The sequence below is a fragment of the Sceloporus occidentalis genome, unplaced genomic scaffold (genome assembly GCF_023333645.1).
Source record: "Sceloporus occidentalis isolate IW3139 unplaced genomic scaffold, rSceOcc1.0.p SCAF_3, whole genome shotgun sequence".
In the NCBI taxonomy this organism is placed as follows: domain Eukaryota; kingdom Metazoa; phylum Chordata; class Lepidosauria; order Squamata; family Phrynosomatidae; genus Sceloporus; species Sceloporus occidentalis.
In genome coordinates this window covers 119,460,408-119,481,840 of record NW_028316983.1, presented here as the reverse complement: position 1 = coordinate 119,481,840, position 21,433 = coordinate 119,460,408, and the positions used below count along the sequence as shown (strand labels likewise).

At 41.8% G+C, this 21,433-nt stretch overlaps 1 protein-coding gene across 1 annotated transcript in view; it reads left to right on the top strand.

Moving 5' to 3' along the window:
• PAPPA2 (pappalysin 2) overlaps positions 1-21,433 on the top strand; it is a 177,932-nt gene that overhangs the window by 10,007 nt on the left and 146,492 nt on the right. The window contains exon 2 of the mRNA XM_089518326.1: positions 12,272-13,331. Within this exon, the coding sequence (XP_089374452.1) occupies positions 12,272-13,331 (1,060 nt within the window). The remainder of the gene's footprint in view (positions 1-12,271; positions 13,332-21,433) is intronic.

The following is a 21,433-nucleotide window of genomic DNA, read 5'->3' as shown; positions in this document are numbered from 1 at the left end:
AACATCAGACATTTAGCCAAAGAAATAGCAGGAATTCAAAAGAAGTGTATGAACACTTGACTTGCCTACTTTTGCCTTTCTCAGACTGGTGCTGTCCAGATGTTCTGGACTTCAGCCCAGTTAGCATGGCTAATGTCGGGAATCCTGGAAGTTGTAGCCTACAACATCTGGAAAGCACTAGGTTGGGAAGAGCTGTCCTATATGATGTCAGACTGACTAAGAAAGTGGTATGGTTGCAGGCTTCATTGCAAAGACGGACTGGTTTAGCTTTTTACAGGACAGCTACATTGGAGACTTGCCTTGTATCCAAGTAATCATGCCAGCTTTAAGTTGTTGTAACTTTTCAGTCATGGAAGCCATGGGGTTGTTACATGCCACAAATTTTACACCTGCAGAAATCCCCTCTTGTATAATGGTTAAAGCTCAGTCCCTCCCATATATGAGCACTAGAGCCCCACTGACAGCGAAGCTTGGAAAATCAGAAAGCTCTCATCCAGAGAATAATACATTTAGCCCATCCCTAAAAATGTAAAATGTAGAGAACAGCATTAGTAACACTAATTCAAACCAGATTCTCTATCCTTTTAAAAAAATCTTTTAAAGGACAGTGCAGGGAGGGAGAGATTTCTGGCTTGCTTGAAATTGCAAGCATAAATTATCCAGATCAGAGTCAGGAACCAACCACTGAACCTTATGCCAGGAACCAGGTTTCTCATTCCTCCTTCCATCTGCAAAAGTAATTACCATCATGTTCTGAAAACAGGTGGAGTGCTGGGGAAACCAACCAGTTAGATCTGACAATGGAAAACTAGGAGAACTGAAGGGAAGAGAAAGCAAAGGTGGACTAGGTAAGGCAGAGTCAATGGCCTGCAGAGTTGGTTCCTTATACTCCCTTGCTCTGGGAAGGGATTAGATGGTAAGTTTTTTTATCTGTGCAACATAGCCTCTTAATATTTAAAACACAGCAGCATCAATAGACTAAATGATCCCTCTTAAAGACCATTTCCCCCTAATTTTTCAGTCAGATTTTAACCACCACAATAATTTTATGTTCATGAATTCAGCAGAATATAAATCTTTATAGCTCAGGAGTTCTAAATGAAAAGGGCTCCCTAAATTGGGAATATATTTGTTTGGAAGCCAGACTTTGCCTGTGGGTTAGCCAAGCACATTTTCCTGGGGAAAGTTTTTCAAGGAGAGGGCACCCCCACAGGGAAGACATAGGTTCTTGCTGCCCACTGTCTGCCTCTCCACAAAGGAGCAAACCGTTAGCATTATCTCCTCTGAAGATATTAAAGCAGGACCTGGGAATGTCCAACATGTAAGTTGAATGTAACTCATAAACAGATCTTGGAAAAGTTTCCTTTGTGGATTCCAACTCCTGGAATTCCATATGCTGACTGAAGAATTCTGCCAATGGATGCTTATTGTCTGGCTCACATTCTCCCCTCCTTGTACCCCCTCTCCCGGCTGAACGGATGATGGATTAATAGGCATTATGTTCCTACATTTCTTTTAAGGGCAGTCTTATTTCAAACCTCAGCATTGAAACATAGTGGTCTGCCAGCAGAGGAAAAATCGTTCTCTTCCTTCAGCTGTGGCCCACTGTGTTTCATGCTGCATGCTGAGAGAAGCATGGAAAGAAAGAATGAAAGCTGCCAGTGGAAGAACAGAGTGCTCTATTCCTCCCTGCCTGCCCACTGCCTGTGCTGTCCCTCAACCCCCAGCTTAGAAAGAAAGCCAAATGAGAAGTGAGTATGGTTAGAATACAGGACTGGGATATGAGAGGTCCAGGTTGACATACCACTGACTCTGAAATTCATTGAGTGACATGGGATCAGGTACACCTTCACCTCACAGGTTTTTTGTAGGGATAAAATGAGGCGGAAGAGGGCTGTGTACACTGCTTTCAGCACAGTGATGATAAAGGAGGATATAAATAGAATTATTTAATAAAAGAAATAAGTGGGAATGGAAAAAATTGCGAAAGGGGGTGAATATTATGGATGGAGGTAAAATGTGTGAATATCTCTGAAAGAGAAGCAGGAAGAAAAATGGATTGCAGAGACGAAGCAGGAAGGGAAAACAGAAAGGTGGGAGAGGGGGAAAAAGAAGGATGTGAATGGGATGTTGTTGTTGTTGTTGTTGATGATGTTATATTTTAACATTCGTTCATCCCTGGGACTCAAGGTGACTTACAAAACTAAAATAGATATAGATAAAAGCATTCATCAATAAAACATACAAATATTAAAATATAATTCACCTATCAATAGGAATTGAAAACATAGCCTTTAAAAGTAACAAAAAAGGACAATGCAGCACATTTATTAAAAGCCCTTTCCCTGACATTTCCCAGATGCCTGTTTGCATAAGGCCTGTCTTCACCTGCTGCCAGAAGTACATCCTAAAGGGAGCCTGTATAGCCTCTGAAGAAATAGAGTCCCCAGAGTCTGGGATCAGTCACCCTTGAAGGTCTTCTTCTGCAAATCTACTAGATATATCTTTGAAAGTGGAGGGATGGATAGGAGGGCCTCCTCTGAAGATCTCAAAACTAGCATAGACATATAGCAAAATATTGTCCTTCAGATAACCTAGGCCTAAGCTGCAGAGGGCTTCACAAAACATAACCAGCACTCTGAATTGTGCCTGGAAACATACCAGTAGCCAGAGAAGCTGCTACTGCAATTGTTACCTATAACCAGCCCCAGTCAACAGTCTGACTGCAGCAGTTAGGGCCAGCAGAAGTTTGTGAAAACTCTTCAAAGGCTACTCTGCACAGAGTGAGTTACAATGATCAAAAGGATGTTGCGAAGACATCTGAAAGTATGAATGGGGGGTATGCATGGAAGGAAAGGGTGTGAAGGGCTTGAAAAGTGTTATGTGTGAGGGAGGACCATCCTGTCCACTTTTGGGCTTTATCTTCATCCCTGCTCTCCCCTATCACCTGTATATGACCCCTTCTGCTGAGCAGAATGCACCTCTTGATTTGAAAAAGGCTCTTCACTTTGTCTTGAAGTATGTCAAGGAATACTTGGGAGGGATTTAATTACTTCAGATATTCTGATCCAAGACCTTAGGTAAGGGATTTCCCACAAGGGAGGCTCCAGATCTTGTTGGTCAACCAGTATGCCTGACCACTTGTCATGCTTGGCTTGGAATTTTTAGGACATGAAATCCAATGACATCTGAGGATCCCTTGCCCATCCACCTGATTGAAAACCATGAATACAGGGTATCCAAGGCTAAGACTTAGCATTTGGATTGAGTCCAGAAGCCAGCAGGTTTGTTATAAAACTGCTATAATATGGGTCCTAGGAGCAGCTCTTTCGAACAGCCTTGTAGCTGCATTTTTTTTCTTGTCTGTTGTGAACACTCTTATTATTATTATCATTATTATTATGCTTTATTTATATAGCGCTGTAGATTTGCACAGCGCTGTACATAGTCTTCAGTGACACATGGCATAGACTGTACTAGTCTAGCCTATTCTTGGTATGTGTGGGAGGGGAGATTAGAGTAGCAAAATAGCTATGATACTAAAGCTTTGATTAGTCCCTAATCTCCCCATATGTGACCCTGTGTTGATGAAGCTAAGGACTAATTGTTTGCGCTCCTACCTGCAATGCCCTGTTAAAACAGGATGCCATCTTCCTTCAAATGCCTCTGCTGCAAAATGGAAAAGGTCAGAGGAATGCGTTGGGTGTATCCCCAAAGTTTCCAGTTGTTGGTTTCTTATGCTAGAACCTTGATCCTACCCTTCTCCCACCAGCTGTTGCTTCTTCTGCCTTCACTTCTTGTTTACCTGCTCCTCAACTGAAGGCTCCCCATGTTGGCTTACTGACCATGGGAACTGCTTGCTCATTTAGAACTGGTGCTGGAGTGGAACTCTCTGTTCCCAGCTTCAGACACATTCCTGGGCCTATTCCAACTTGCTGGCTTGTTTTCTGACATAGGGGCCCAGAAAAGGTTCTCAATTTTTTTCCAGAGCAGTAGTTACTGTGCCTGTAGTTGGGTAAAGTTTAGCACCACAATGGACCAATGTGGAGAGCGGCAACAACAGTAGTGGTGGGAATGGGCGTGTGTGTGAGAGAGCAAATTTATCACTCCCAGGTGCAGCTCAGAATATGGAGGCTGTTTGAGAATACTGCTGAGCAGGTGTTGGTGATGAGATTGAATGTGAGGAATACGTCATGAGAGAGGAGAAAAATTCATTTTCATGGTTGGTATGAACAAATTCATACCCAAGACAAATGGCTAAAGTGTGAGCAGATCTGAGTTAGTGATGCACAGCTTATGAGAAGGGATGTCTTTAGAACCTTGGTGACAGAGTCTAGACTTTTCATGTGGTTTCCTCAGCTGATAAAAAACTCCAATGCAGAAAATGGTTGTGTCCATGGCATACTGAGATACTGAGTTCCTTGAATTTTATTAAAGCAAACTTCTAGAATTCATGATGACCAAGAAAACCTGAGGATATATCAGTGGGTACTGCTAAAATAGAGGCGGAATTTTTTTTGCCCCTCCTAAGGTAGCTTTGTACTGTACTTCCCATAATTTCCTACTACTTGGCCATATCTGCTGGAGTTTTGGGGAACTGATGTCTAGAGCATCTGGAAAGTGAAATGTTTATCCCCTGTAGTAGAATCTATCTGAGGTTTTTGTTAGGTTGACAGCTTTGCTCTCCCTTCAGATCTTTCTTTCCTTCTTATGTGTTGTCTTCACTTGCCTGTTGTAGCAGCTGTATTTTGTGAGCTTCAGTCTCAGAAGACACAGATTGGAATGGGGGACAAGAAACCCCAAATGCTTCACAGAAAACAAAACAAGCCAAACTGTGCAGTTAAAACAAGTCTCCAAATTCAAGATATGTCAGCAAATCTGTTCATTTTTGTTAACCGTATACTCATGTATAAGTCACCTCATGTATAAGACCAGGGAAGGTTTTGAGGCCAAAGTTATGGATTTTGATATGACTCTTGGATAAACTGAGGATAAAACTGAGTGGCATGTAACAAAGGATGTAAAGCACAAAGCAAAGGAAAATGATGCCAAAGATCTTACAACATTCCAGGAGGTGTAACTGTTTGTGCTCACCCTAAAGCCTGGACTACAGTAAATGATGGCTATGTGATGTGTGGAGGAGGTGACCGAGTGTGGGAGGAGCTAAGAAAATGTGCACATGTCAAAAAGGATGTAAAGAAAAGATTGCAAAGAAAATGGAGAGTAGGTTAGCAGTGATTACAGCCTTTAAATTTAATGTGAGAACTTTACCTGATTTCAGCCCAGAAAAGTTGACAAACCTACACACTCTCAGTGCCCATTCAAGGGGAGCACCAGAGAGCTGCCACTGCCACCATTTTTCCATCCAGACATTCAGAAAGGCCAGAAGTGGCACTGTCACATAGAGAATAGAGGGGGCCGGTGCTTTAAGCTCTTGCCTTTAACCAATCAGAGAAGGGGATGGTTCTTTCCCACCTTCTTTTTGATAAGAGTATAATATTTACGTTGACCTGTTGAAAAGTTGATCTATGCTGGGTCGATTTTTTGACTAGTGAGGTGGGGAAAGGCTCTGGAAACCAGACATGTTTAGTTGGTTACCCATGCCAGCCAAAACTTTTAGCCCCCTGGATATTCCCCCAACCCAATAACTGAATTCTAGATGCTCTGAGAAGAGTCGTTGTTATTTAGGGATAGATGGCACCAACCTCTGATTTGCCTTTGTCTTATGCAATAAGAGGAGATAGATAGGGGGAATGCTTTGGAAACTACAGACATCAACTCTTTGCTTGTTAATAAACCTAGAGGAACTGCCTTCAGTTGCATCTGGAATTTAATTTCTATATGCATTTAATATTGTAACTTGCCCTACAGCCAATATGGGATCAGACTGAGTGAGAACATCCATAACAATATTTCTAGAAATCATTTTTAAAAAACTGTTTACTTTAGTACAGCTCAAAGGTCTCTAGACTTATCTGTAGCTACTAGTTGGAAGGCTAAGGTTCCAGACCTCTGAAAAGTGTAAGGGCCATATACAAATCTTGCTCTGGTGAGTACATTCTCCATTTGAGGTCACTGAGCAGAAGGTTTTGTTCTGTTGACTAGCTAAATGTTGATGGGCACATTGTTAATCAGACAATCCAGAGACTCCATGCTGCCCATGAGTGGCAGGGACTAGTGTTGTATATTCTTATCCCTTCAGACTTGGAGCCTGTGTGTGCGCAGTCCTATTAGGCTGGGTTTCAGTTTCATGTCATGACGTTCCCAGTTCCCATCTCAGAGTCCTTTGCAGGGACTCTAGAAAATCCCAGGGCTAGTGGAGATGCTTTGAGAAGGCATTTCTGTAGCTTTGGGCCTTTAGGAACACATCTGACATCCTAAAATTATTGGATTTCATTGAAACATAAAAAGCATATTACCAGCAATCCTCTAAGATAAAGGAATAAAAACTGGGAAATACTGTATATACTCATATATAAGTCTAGAAATTTAGGTCAAAAAAGTGACCCAAAAAAACCTGAGTCGATTTATCCACGGGTCAGTGTAAGTACTGTACTTTAATTTTCATTTCATTTTTTAAAAAAAGAACCATCCTCTGGTGAAAGGCAAAAGTGCCATCTGCCCTGGAATCACTGAACCTCCCCCTCGCCCTCTATTTTCTCATCCATCCAGCCTTTGGTATGAGCACAAACACTTATGCCTCCTGAAATTTTCTAAGTTCTTTGGCATTGTTTTCCTTTGATTCATACTTTACATCATTTGTTAGATGCCCATAAATTTTACCCTCGACTTATCCATGGGTCATATCAAAATCCATAATTTTGGTCCCCAAACCTGCCCTCGACTTATACATGAGGTCGACTTATAGTCGAGTATATACTATATCTGTGTTATTCTCCTTTGATTTTTTTCACCCATTCCTTATTCTGAAAAATAAAGATAAGTAATAATAAAACTATCTTGAAAACTGAATAGTTTAAACAGAATAAATTATGCAAAATTCATACAGGTACTTAATCTGCAGAATATCAATGGCCTAGTGACAGAATATGGGGTTCAGCATAGTTCTAGGATACCCCTAGCTGTTCCAACAAGCTACCAAACAAAACAGTTGTTCTGTTGAAGAGGCAAGGAAGAAAAGCTGTCAAAAGAAATTCAGACAAGACCGAGACCAGGACTAGCTTGCTTGAGCCATCTGCTATGATACTCCTCTGGGGCTTAGTTGCTCAATCAGCACCAACTCTCTGGATAGCTCCACTGGCTGGGAACAAGCCAGTCAGAGCAAATCTCAGGAATGCAGGTTCTGCCATCATAATCCCCAGTGCAGTTGTGACAAGGGAGTTTGTCATCTTAACCCAGACAACTATAGGCTGCTCAAGATTAGGAGCAGTTTGGGGAAGCATAATGTCTCTTGAAGGGCCCAGTCCTGTAACAACCTCTGCACAGGTCTAGTTTAGGAATTACCAAATTGGAGGCTGGGATAAATAATTAAAACGATGGTAATAAAAGTCTCTTAGGAACCCAGTCCATCTGTCCAGAGAGAAGTAACTCATTTACCTCTCTGGCCTTTTTCCTTTCCAGCCTGTTTATATTGAGATGTAAACAGCTTCAGCAAACTTTGCTGTGTCTTTGCACTGAAGTAGACAGCTATCACACAGGGTCTCCGCAGACTGCCCCTAAGGCTGGATCAGGGCTGCAGCAACCTCATGCTGCAGCACCGATCTGGCCTTTGGAGGGTGCAAAAAGAAGTTGCAAAAAGCGGGTCCTTTTGCACCCTCCAAAGGCTGCCATAGCTGTGTTAGCATGACTGTATAGTGCCCCTTTGACACTGCTTCATCTGGACACAGTGCCAGAGGCACGCCATCTGGAGTAGCGCATGGCATCATGGCACCCTGGGGGCGGAGTCAGGGCATGCATCATCAGGATGCTGCGCCTCGAGTCTGCCCACAAGAGACTAGGAACTCAGTTCCTAGGAGCAAGAGCAATATGCATGCCCTGAGGAGATGCTGTGCTGTTTCAGCATAAGTTATTGATCACTTATTTCAATCAAGTGCATACTCAGAGTATGGAAAAGTTACTTTTTCGGTTTACAACTTCCAGAATCCACCCTGTGCCATCTTGGCTAGTGGCCATGCTGGTTGAAGGAATCTGGAATTTTTAGTCCAAATCTTGACTTTTCCAAGTTCTACTTAGAATAGTGACTCACACAAACTCAGGGTGCTGTAGTTCTCTTGGAGGGGAGATAATTTTATGTGATATAAAAGAAGCTTTGCAATAGAAACTTACCTGGGTATAAGTCTGAAATATGCCTCCAATTTTCATTCAAAACATGTGTGTGCCTTGACTATATCAGAAGTCTGGCTAGAGCCTGCATATTTGTACAGCAGTCATGATACAGAGATTATTTCAATATCGCGAGGAAAAATAAAAGCATGTCGTCTGGTTTTGAGGGACGTATTATGGGGAAATTATTCCATTGCTCATTGTGCTGTAGAAAGTTCAATATACAACCTTCCTCCTAATGTCAGACAGAAAATCTGAGAGAAAAATAAAATGCTCATTAGGATAACAATGAAAAGAGTAAGACTTCTACATAAAGGAACATGACAGTCTGCATAGTGGCCAGAAAAATGGTGGATCATTTAGGACACTATTGCTATATTTTTAAGTTAATTGCAGACAAGGCATAAAGAGAAGTCACAGTGTGGTCTCAGCCAGACTTTGGAATTGTTGTTTTTTGGACTATAGTTCCCCAAATCCTCAGCAGCATAACCACTGGGAATTATGAGGGGTTTTGTTTTGGAGGCCAAAGGATATATTTTTGTAGTTTTGAGCCCACAGTATAAGTCCATTTTTCTTTGAACGTTGCAATTCATATGACAACTACATTCTTTTGAGGCAAACACTGATTCAGCCATTAATGTTATCTATCCTTCCATGCTCCATGTTCATTTTTCTTTATACCTTTTAAAAAAAGAAACATTCTGCAAAATCTTTGAAAATTGGCCTGGAAATTTAGATAGCATGTGTATATTTGTGTCTCCCTGTGTGTGTACTAGTTGGCCTTTGCCATGCAGTTGTATAGATGAGTTTTCTCAATCCAAAAGAAGAGAAGTTCTGAAGGGGTTTTCAAACTGCTCCTGTTCTCTGTTCACCCAGAGTTACAAGCTGAGCCCTCCTTTATTTCCCTAGAAGATCATGTGGGATCTCTGAGTAAGGTTGCATGATGCTGTGGGGGAACTTGCTATTTGTCACTTCCTGAAGGCTCCATTGATGATGCCACTGTTAGCATATGGTGGTCTTCTTAGCACTGATTGTCAGACAAAATTATCAGGACTACAATATTTCTTTAAAAAGCTCAAAATGGGCTACATTTTTTTCTTTATAAAGCTCGAAATGGTGGAAGATCTCTCTTGAGGAGACATAAAGTGAGCTTGTGTTTGAGGATCAGTGTTGATTGTTTGTCTGTGTTGTCTGGAACCTTGTGTAGGTGTTCTGTTTATTTTGAGACTGTGTCCTGTCCCTGAGAGAACCAGCCTGGTGTAGTGCTTTGAGTGCTGGACTACGACTCTGGAGACCAGGGTTTGACCAGGGCACAGAAACCCACTTGGAGAACTTGGGAAAGTTACATTTTGTTAACCTCTGAGGAAGGCATAGGAAAAAAAAAAACCCTTCCGAACAAATGTTACCAAGAAAACCTTGTGATAGATTCACTTTGGTTCACCCTAAGTCAGAATGGACTTGAAGGCACACAATAACAATCTCTCCATGAGTACATGGTGTAAAGGGATAGTGGAAATAAATAAAAATTAAATAAAACCATGCTTCATGCTTGGAGCTACACTATCGTTTCTATGCTCTCCTCTTAATCAGTGATTATGAGGCACAGAAACAGGGACAAGACCTCACACTTCTGATGTCTGAAGGCAACTTTAGAGGGTTCCATGGAGGGAAGATCTACAGTCTGTTCTCTGAGGAGTAGGAGTTATCTTTATATGCAGCAAAATATAGCATTTAGCATATTGCAAGGGACTACAAGGCTCTGGGTAGGAAATTAAAGGACTTTGTGACAGAGGTTGTTATTTAATTTCTCCTTTCATTTGCTTTCATTGCTCCTCCCTTTTGAAAGATGTGACCAAGGTCGAGGGAGAAGAACACTAGAACTGAACAAGTGGTTCTGCAGATGGTGCCACCATGAAACATTTGGCTTCTTACATTGTGGTGTGTGCTTTCATGAAGACGGACTTCTGGCAAGAGCTGGGTTACACCTCATAGTATTTGGAAATAATGTATTTGCTAGGAGTCTTGCAGAAGTTTTCAGGAGTGCATTAACCTGAGTTATGTGTGGGGAGGGAGACAGTATTCCAGAAGGCATGGGGACACCAAGTACTGGGGACAATAGTCAATAGTAGAAGAGGCCAACAGTGGGCAGAAAAACACAAAAAAGAAATCAGTTGGGCAGAATGGCCCATGACTTTGATGTCTCTACACTAATGCCCAGAGCATGGGAAATAAGATAAGCTTGAGGTCTTAACACAGAAGTATGAGTTGATAAGCATCACTGAGACCTGCTGTGATGAGTGTCATGATCGAACATAGTAATGGAAGGGTTTAACATATTCCATTGAACTAGACCAAATAGGAGAGGAGGAGCTGTAGCATTATATGTCAAGGATGCATATATCTGTGAGGAGGTCCATGATTTAGAGCATGGAAAACAGGTTGAGAGTCTTTGGGGTAAAAATTAAAGGGGAGAAAAACAACAGGGACTTCACTGTGGGTATCTGCTGTTGGCTCCCAGTCAGTCTGAAGATTTGGCTGATGCCTTTCTAAAACAAATGACCAAATATTCACAAAGGAAAGATATAGTTATAATGGGAGACATCACTCACCCTGATATTTTTTGGATGTCACACTCTGCCAAGAGTGTAATAAGGCCCAACAAATTTCTCACTAGCCTTGCAGACAATTTCATTGTACAAAGGGTGGATGAAGCAACAAGGGAATCAGCCATATTGGATTTGATCCTAAACTGCAGAGATGAACAGAGATGGGGTGGAAATAGTGAGGTTGTCAGGTGAGACCACATTTTCTTGGGATTTGTTACACAGAGGAATATATACCATATATACTCAACTATAAGTTGACCTCATGTTTAGGTCGAGGGCATGTTTGGGGGCCAAAATTATGGATTTTAATATGACCCATGGATAAGTCGGCAACCTAGGGGCATGTAACAAAGGATGTAAAAGGAAAACAATGCCAAAGCATTTACAAAATTCCCTCAGGCATAACTATTTATGTTAATGCTAAAGGCTAGATGGATGAGAGAATAGAGGGGATCAGTGCTTCCATGACAGATTGTACTCTTGCTTTTCACCAAGGGATGATTCCTTTCTTCTTATTTTGTTTAATTGACCTTTATTGATCTTACAATGACCCGTGGATAAGTTGACTTGAGTTTTTGGGGTCAGTTTTTTGAGTAAAATTTCTAGACTTATATATGAGTTTATACAGTAAGCTGGATCATAACCAGAGTGCGCAGAAAGGTGAGTTTTAAATTTCCCCTAGCTATGTTCCTCTTAATACAATTAAAAGAAGAAAGTTCTATCCCCCTTCTGCCCTGTATCTGTATGGTAGGTGCACACCAGATATCTTGCACAGAAACTGGAAGAGAGGATGGTTTAAATCTTCCTGTTCTATGCACAGTTGTATTGAAATATATTGGCAGCCTGTACACCTTTTTGTGAGAAAGTAAAAGAATAGAGGGACAGCTCCATTTTATAGAGTTAATGTAATGTGCAGTTTTACCCTCACAAAGATATTTCAACACGTTTACTAAATTTCAGTTTCCAGGATTCTTTGAGGAAAGTCATGCCTAGATTACCGCTAGTTTAAATGACTAGTGTGGGTTTGGCCTAAGTGTGTGTGTTGTTCAGGTGGGAGACACTGTCATCTTTCTACTAAATAAACAATAAATAAATAAAACATTTATTTATAACCCGCTTTTTGTGGAAAAAATCAAAGCGGCATACAACATTTAAAATCATACAAACATATACATCATATCCCCCCTTTAAAAAAGAATAAAACAATCAGAATTAAACTTACATATAAAAAATTAAATCTAATAATGGTGGGCAGAATCATAACATATATGGGAGAAATCATTGTATGGCCAAGTACTTTAATCTGGAAAGGCCTGGAATTACTAGTATTGCATTATTGTATTTTCTTTTCTTCTTCCCCCTCCCCTGCTCCTCCTTCTCAGGTGTGTTTGACAATTGTTCCCACATTGCCAGTGACAAGGGCTGGACCCTGGGAATCACTTCACAGGAGAAGCCCGGGAGAAAGAATGCCCGCTTCTTCTTCTCACTCCGGACAGACCGCATCAAGAAGGCCTCCACTATATTGGCATACCATCGCTACCAGCTCAATGCATGGGTTCATGTGGCTGCCACTTATGATGGGCAGCAGATGTTGCTGTATCTGAATGGAGAGAGAGTGGGTCGTAGTACCCAGCAGTTGGGTGACCTTCACAGCCGCTTCATGGCTTCTTGTCGCACCTTGATTCTAGGTGGTGACAATTCAGGTGGGCATAACTTCCGTGGCCACCTGGCATTTTTAGCCCTTTGGAGTGTTGCTCTGCCCCAGGAGAAGCTTCAGAGGGCATTCCTGAGAAAGGCTGAAGAGACAGAGGCTGCCTTGTTGCTCAGTGTGAGGTTCAGTCACTTGGAACAGCAATGGGCACATTTCAAAGATGGGTCTTATCCCCTGGTGGAGTCCTTCCACCCACCAGAACCCCCAATTTTGTCACCACTGACACCTCCACTTTGTGGGCAGACTGCCTGTGACAATGTGGAACTGATCTCCCATTACAACGATCACTGGCCATTGCGGAATGAGAAGGTAGTGCGCTACCGTGTTGTCAATATCTATGATGACGATGGTCTCCACCCTACTGTCAGCCAGGAGCAGATTGCCCACCAGCACCGGGTGCTAAGTGAGGCCTTTGGCCACTACAACATCACTTGGCAACTGCACGTGCACAAAGTACGGAGTTCCTTGCTCCGCCACCGTGTGGTCCTGATGAACTGTGAGCCCAGCAAGATTGGCAATGAGTTTTGTAACCCAGAATGCAAGCATCCTCTGACTGGTTATGATGGTGGAGATTGCCGTCGACCGGGGCGCTGCTATTCTTGGGAGCGCAGGGATGGGGTTTGCAACATGGAATGCAACAATATGTTCCACAACTTTGATGATGGAGACTGTTGCAACCCCAGAGTAACCAATGTAAGGAAGACTTGCTTTGATCCAGATTCTCCACAACGGTAAGCCAAGATTGGCTGTGGGGCTACTCCCAGAGGCCTCTGCCTTTACCTTGTGATTAAAATTTTATATTGATCTTTTCCTCCATGCTTCATCTCTAGATTTCTTTGGATTACTAGAAGCTGTTTTATGTATTCTGCTTGTTAGATGTGTTGTTTTTAAATCCTTTAAAACATATGTAATTTAGTAAGCACTCTACAGATATTAGAAGTCAAAGTCTCTGCTGATAGGCTGATAATCAAATAATTATGATTAAAAAGAAAAAGGAATGGTGTAGGAGGACAAACAACAGAGCAGCAATTCCTTTTTCTCTTACTGATGGAGGGGGGCCTATTGCTGCAGTGTTATTCTTTTTAATTCAGAAACAGGGGATTCAGCCTCCCTGTGGTCCTGGTATCTTGTAGATGTAAACCCAAAATTGTCAAGAGAGAATTTGCATTCTATTGTTAAGGCCTCTAGGCCACTTCACAGCTCACTGCTCATGGAAAGAAAGAATAAATGTGCAATTACTTTTTTGGCCTTGAGCGTAGGTATTCTCAAAGTTGTTTGTGGGCATTACCAGTGAATACGGAGAGTCTTTGAAATTGCTCCTGGTTTTAACCCATGTTTAAAAGGAGCTATCCAGGGTTCTAAAACTGTTTTGGGGATGGGGTTCAGACCCTCAGATAACACCAGACTGGAATGGATTCACCACCTCACTCACATGGGAACCACCAGCTGCTGTGGCTTAGAAATGCTTGCTTCAAAGCATGCATGTGAATGCAGTCTTTTCTGGTGGTATCTTTCCCTATAGATTGACAGAGGAGGCTCCTTCCTGGAGTTGTTGATCTTGCACCCAGCCCTATGCTTACCCCGGGCCCTACTAATATCCAAAAATAAAGATAAGTGTCAGCAAGAGTTTTGGGGATTCTTTCCAGCTCCAGTAGAAAATCTATCCAGAATGATTCAGCTAGCATATTAATTGGCCAGTTCCTTTGAAATAGTTAGTGTTGTTAAGTGAATATATTGTTTTCAGTTTTCTTTGGCAAAGACAAGGGATTAGTTTAGGAAATAGGAATGGTTCCTGTTTGGGAGTGGAGGAGAGACTGGAGACCATGGAATCTGGAGATTCCAATGCCCTGCAGTCCAGAGAAGCCCAAAAGAGGCCAGGGGAGAGAGAATTCTCAAAAACCAGGGAGCCTGAGCTGCCAAGGGCAACACCGTGGGAAGAGGAGTAGTGCTGGATTTTAATTTAATTTACTTTTTTTTAGAACAAATTCTCTGGTGCTGAGTTTAAAATGTGATCCTTACATTACAAATCTTCCCCAGTAAATTATTGAGTGTTCTTTAATATTGGAGAAAAAGGCATTTTAAGAATATTACTCATGCATAGTCTGCTCCAACTCAGAAGACCAAGAAAGCACTGGATATGTTGTTTAAAAAGGAAGAGGGAAAAGCTATTATTGCCAGAGAAATTGCAGTGTCAAAATGGCAACACATTCTTTAAAACACAAAGAATGGTTTATCAATTGTCATATTCTGGTCTTCTGCTGGATTTTTGGTGGTAACTAAACACTATATTGCAAGGTTTCAGAATTCTAGCACCCTATTGTTCTACAACTAATCATTTCGCAATTTGTGGTCTGCAAACACATACTTGAGACTGCAGCCTAGAACTGTCCAGATCCTAGCATCCAGTGAGAGTCCACCTAGTGCTGAAGTCTACTGCCCTCCTACATGTCTCTCACCTGACCTGGTAGGGCCATTTTAAAAATACTTTTCAGTCAGGCTTGAGCTTTGCCCCAACAGCAGTCAGCTTTGATCTTCTCCGTCAGTCTCTTGTGCTTCCCTGCCAGCTCTGTTCCCTTTAAACCTCTGCCTCCTGCCCATCATCACATTTGAAAGCATGTTTGAGAGGCTGTGTCTCAGTGACTGAACTCTGTTTTTCAGGAGGTCTCCCAGTCTGAGGTATTGGCATCATTTTGCCAGCATAGTGGTGGTGTTGTGGGTGGGGAGAATGGGGAAAAAAGACTAACAGCCACCCCAAACAAATCTTTTAAGTGGCTAATTTGCATCCATTTATTTGCAAGTAGGTGTGTGAAGCTGTTGATTCAAAGCATACCTGCCTCTGCATGTGGCAAACCTGCTGCTGCCACATCAACCATAATCAAGCTGACCTTGGGGATCCTGAGAGTTGTAGTCTAAGAAATTAACATTTCCAAACAGCAAGATAGTCAGTTTATTTGAAATGAGGCAACTGGTATCGATTACTTGAACAGACACAGTTATCCCTTATGATGGTACTTAGAATCACAGAATCATAGAATCTTGAATTGTAGAGTTGGAAGAGACCACAAGGGCCATCCAGTCCAACCCCCTGCTATGCAGGAACTCTAAATCCCTGACAGATAGCCATCCAGCCTCTGTTTAAAGACCTCCAAGGAGGGAGACTCCACCACACTCCGAGAGTATTTGTTCCACTGTCGAACAGCCCTTGCTGTCAGGAAGTTCCTCCTAATGTTGAGGTGGAATCTCTTTTCCTAGAGCTTGCATCCATTGTTCTGGGTCCTGTTCTCTGGAGCAGCAGAAAACAAGCTTGCTCCTTCCGCAATATGACATCCCTTCAGATATTTACACAGGGCTATCACATCACCTCTTAACCTTCTTTTCTCCAGGCTAAACATCCCCAGCTCCCTAAGGTGTTCCTCATAGGGCATGTTTTCCAGACCCGTCACCATTTTAGTCACCCTCCTTTGGACATGTTCCAGGTTCTCAATGTCCTTTTTGATTTGTGGTGCCCAGAACTGGACACAATATTCCAGGTGGGGCCTGACCAAAGCAGAATACAGTGGCATTATTACTTCTCTTGATCTAGACACTATACTTTTTAATGATGCAGCCTAAAATCGCATTGGCCTTCTTAGCTGCTGCATCACACTCTTGACTCATGTTCAACTTGTGGTCTACTTGGACTCCTAGATCCCTTTCACATTTTGTCTCCTTAAGCCATGTGTTCCCCATCCTATATATGTGCATTTCATTTTTCCACCCTAAGTGCAGTACCTTACATTTCTCTGTGTTGAATTTCATTTTGTTAGCTTTGGCCCAGCTTTCTAGTCTATTCAGGTCATTTTGAATTTTGATCTTGTCCTCTGCAGTATTAGCTATTCCTCCTAATTTGGTGTCATCTGCAAATTTGATAAGTATGCTCCCAATTCTGTCATCCAAGTCATGGATAAAGATGTTGAATAGCACTGGGCCCAGGACAGAGCCCTGTGGTCACTTATCTCCAGGATGAAAATGTGCCGTTGTTGAGCACCCTTTGGGTTCAGCCGGTCAACCAGTTACTAATCCATGTAACAGTTACCTTGCCTAGCCCACATTTTACAAGCATGTTTGCAAGAATGCCATGGGAAACCTTGTCAAAGGCCTTACTGAAATCAAGATATACTATATCCACAGCATTCCCTTCATCTTCCAAGCTGGTAATTTTATCAAAGAAAGATATCCGATTTGTCTGGCATGACTTGTTTCTCTGAGACCCGTGTTGACTTTTTGTGATTATGGAATTGCCTTCTAGATGTTTACAGACTCTCTGTTTAATGATCTGCTCTAGAATCTTTCATGGTATTGATGTCAGACTAACTGGACGATAATTGTTGGGATCCTCTTTTTTCCCTTTTTGAAGATGGGGAGAATGTTTGCCCTCCTCCAGTCTGCTGGGACTTTTCCCGTTCTCCAGGAGTTCTCAAAGATTATCGCCAATGGCTCCAATATTACATTTGCCAGTTCTTTTAATACTCTTGGAAGTAGTTCATCTGGTCCTGGAGACTTAAATTCATTTAGATTAACAAGGTATTTCTGTACTATCTCTTTGCTTATTCTATGCTGAAATTCCCCTATGCTGTCCTCTGCTCCATTATCCTCAGGTTGAGCACCCCTTTCCTTTTCTGAGAAGACTGAAGCAAAGAAGGTTTTGAGTAATTCTGCCTTTTCTCTGTCTTCTGTTAGCATTTTGCCATCTTCTTTTTTACGACGTAGTGGTCCTACCATTTCTTTTTTCTTCCTTTTGCTGCGGACATATCCAAAAAAGCCATTTTTATTGTTTTTAACCTCTCTAGCAAGCCTGAGTTCATTCTGTGCTTTAGTTTTTCTGACTTTACCCCTATATCTGCTTGCTGTTTGTTTGAATTCTTCTTTGGTGATTTCCCCATTTTTCCATTTCTTATACATGTCCCATTTAAAACTTAGCTCAGTTGAAAGTTCCTTAGTCATCCATCCTGGTTTCTTGAGACACCTCCCATTTTTCTTCCTCACTGGAACTGTTTGAAATTGTGTCTTCATTATCTCCCTTTTGAGAAACTTCCATCCATCCTGAACTCCCTTCTCTTTTAGTATTTCTGACCATGGGATCACCCTCAGTATTTCTCGAAGTTTACTGAAATCTGCTCTCCTAAAGTCTAGAATGCGTGTCTGACTATGCCTGGCTTCTCCTTTCCACTGTATAACAAACTCCAGGAGAACATTGTCACTCCCACCTAAGGATCCCACCACTTGCACCCCATTAACCAAGTCATCCGTATTGCTTAGGATGAGATCTAACATAGCTGACCCCCTTGTTGCCTCTTCCACCTTTTGGAAAGTGAAATTGTCTTCGAGGCAAGTGAGGAATTTGCTAGACCTTGGGGATTTGGCTGAGTTTGAATTCCAGCAAATATCAGGATAGTTGAAGTCACCCATCACTACTACATCTCTCCTTTCTGACTGTGTGGTCATCTGTTGTAGAAAGATATCATCCAATTCTTCCATCTGACTTAGGGGTCTGTAATAGACTCCCACCATAACATCCTTGTTGTCCCCCCCCCCCCCTTTAATTTTTATCCAGAAGCTCTCCAGCTGGCTGCCAGTATTGATGTCCTGGATCTCTTCACTGGTGTAAATATCTCTGACATATAGTGCTATTCCTCCTCCTTTCCTGTTTGGCCTATTTCTCTTTAAAAGGTTATACCCCTCTATTTCTACATTCCACTTATGAGACTCATCCCACCAGGTTTCAGTGATGCCTATTATATCATATTTGCTTTGTTGTACTAGGAGTTCATCTTGCTTATTTCCCATGCTCTGTGCATTAGTGTAGAGACATCGCAGACTCTTTACTTGCTGCCTATGCAATTTTTTGCCTCCCACTGTTGGGTCCTTGTACTATTTGTCTTGTTTCCTCTATGTCAGTTTGACTATTTTCTCCATTTCTTTTGCCTTCCATAATATTGTCTCCCTCCCGCATGGAACTCAGTTTAAAGCACTCCTGATCAAATTCTTGAGACTGTTGGCAAAAACATTTCTTCCAACTGGCGTGAGATGCAACCCATCCGTTGTCAGAAGCTCCTCCTCATGGAACTGCACTCCATGATCAAAGAATCCAAATAGTTCTCAGTGGCACCATCTGCGGAGCCAGTTGTTAACATCTGCTATTTTCCTCTCCCTTCCTGGACTATGCTCTTGAACTGGCAGAAGAGACGAGATGACAACTTGTGCACCAATTTCTTTCAGCTTCCTACCAAAAGCCTCATAATTAGTTCTGATGTTCTGAAGGCTGTGTCTTGTAGTGTCATTGACCAAAAGGAAGGGGTATTGGTCAGTAGGCTTGACCAGTCTTGTCAGCCTGTCTGTCACATCACGGATCTTTGCCCCAGGGAGACAACACACCTCCCGGGACATCTTGTCAGGCCCACAAACCACTGCTTCTGTACCACTCAGCAAGGAAAGATACACATGCCTCCTCTGAGGCTGTCCCTGCTGCTCTTCCTTGTCATCCCTGATATGGGCAAGAGCTTCTAATCGATTCTGGAGCTGCATGCTTACAGAACGATCCGGATTTCCCTAATTCTGTGTGTGGCATTCCTCCAACTGTCTCCCTCCTGTTTATGTGAAGATCTCCTCCCCAGCAACTTCTTCTGTGTGTTCCCCATCCAAGACCATCCATTCCGTTCTGTCCAGGAAAACCTCTTGCTCCCTAATATTGAAGTGATTGATACATCTTACCTTCTGTGTCTGGAGAAAGGTCTGATGCCTGAGACCAAGAAGTCCATTCCAGCTGGGTTACCTAGTTTTTTAGCCTTAAACTGTGAGATTATCAAGTCATGTGCTAGTGTCCCTTGCACTGACTTTAAAAGTGTCACAAAGATAGTTGAGTTTCACCAGGTTCTAACTTCAGTAGACTATTCTTCCCAAAGATAGTTTTGGGGGTTTTTGATGAGAAGGGATACAAACAAATTCTATTTCTATTTTCTCCCAGAAGACTTTTCCACATGAAAATGTCCAAAATCCTCAATTTGGAAGGAAATAGTGCTGATGCATGGCTGTATTTGCAGAAAGTGATGTTGACTGATACTATTTTATTCTGGAGAGTCTTATGATGTAATCAGAATCAGTTAAACTCTGCCCATCTCCAAAGATAATTCTGTCTTTCATTTTTCAATATTTCTCACATAAGTACTCAGGCAGTATGCACATATGGAGATAAAATTCTGGTCTGGGAGTGCACTTTGCAAATAAACCAATCATTTGTATTGGATGGCATAGCATGGATTACCACATTTTTGTATATAGCATTTCCAATGCTATTGTCAGACACTTCGGAAGCATTTTGTTTATACAGTGCTGAGCTCGAGGGACAGAGTCTTGCGATCATGGGAGTTGTGTGAAGAACTATCATTCCAGATTACTGGAAATGCATCCCCAGGCTCTTAACAAACTCATATAGCTCTCTGAGTGAGATGCTGATAGGTGAATGGCATGTAGCCAGCCTTCTTCTTTCAGCTTTTAGTGAAGTCTATGTCATTTGAAAGACATGCACTGTGCAAAGACTTGAAGTCTTTCCGAATTCTCAAAATAAGTTTAGTTTTTTGTTTCCTGATGCAGACTAGTAACCAGAAACATCTGGGGTTTTTTCAGGGCTTGGAGTATTATTGAATATCCAAATGTATATAACTTGCTTTCAAAGCTGGTTTAGTCTCTCACAGCAAATTAAAAATGAAACGAAATGAAATTAGAAAAAGCAGGGAAACTATTAATACCTTTAAGATTGATTTATTTCAGAATGCAGTTTTTTGGAGTTCAATAACTTCTTCAGAGGCACTGATGAAGTACAGTAATAAAGGCAGATATTTAAACACTGTTATATAGTTGTGAGAGTGGGATGGACTGTAATAGGATACAGAAAGTTGCACATTGTGATCCTGGACATAAATCATCAAAGAGTGTAAGATGCTACAAATCTTTCAAGTAGCTGATCTGTTAGTTTCAAAGTGTGACAACACCTTACCAAATCTCCTTACCAAAAATGAGTTTCCTTGGAATAAAAATCTCCTCTGATGAGGTTTCTTTTGTTTTATATGCTGTTTGTGAGCACTTGTGTCTTAATGTATGTAGTAAGACTGGAAAACATTATGTGCATTCATACCTCTGCTAATGGCATGGAATTTGTGAAAAATATCCCAATTCATCTGTTTCCTTTTCCTATCTTTCTTTGAATTATTATTTTTTATTCACGAACAACTACTTGTAAGAATGAGTGTATTTCAAGGAAGGTTGAAATGCTCTGCAATTGTTTTGTGGGTATTGCTCCTTCTAATGTTAGATTTGTGTCCATTTATCCTCTCATGTAGAAACTGTCCTGTTTGTCAAATGTAGAGTGAAAAGGGGTATTTCTGACAGAGGATATCGTATAACCACCTTGGACAGTGAACACTTAAATGCATAGCTGATATTGTGGGTGACATTATTAGGACATGTGATGTTGCTTCCAGGGCAGATGTGGTGTCCACGTTGGCATCTGGATTTATAGCAGTCTTGTCCCTGTATTTCTACCCTGGTTATATATCCCATTCCAGGTGACTAGTTGTTAAAGGTTGGAAGGGTGTTTGTAAGCGAACAAAGGTCTGCCACCCAGAGACATGAGAGGACATTATTTTCCAGGATTGGTTGTGCCTTGTTGCTAATGTGTCTCGGTGGTCTCAGGTGAGAGCTGCATGTGACAGCTTGTGGAATTCTGTGAGTTTATTTTCTTTTTAGGAGATTAGTGCATCGGCTTTTATTCCCATACCAGGCAGTGGATGTAAACACA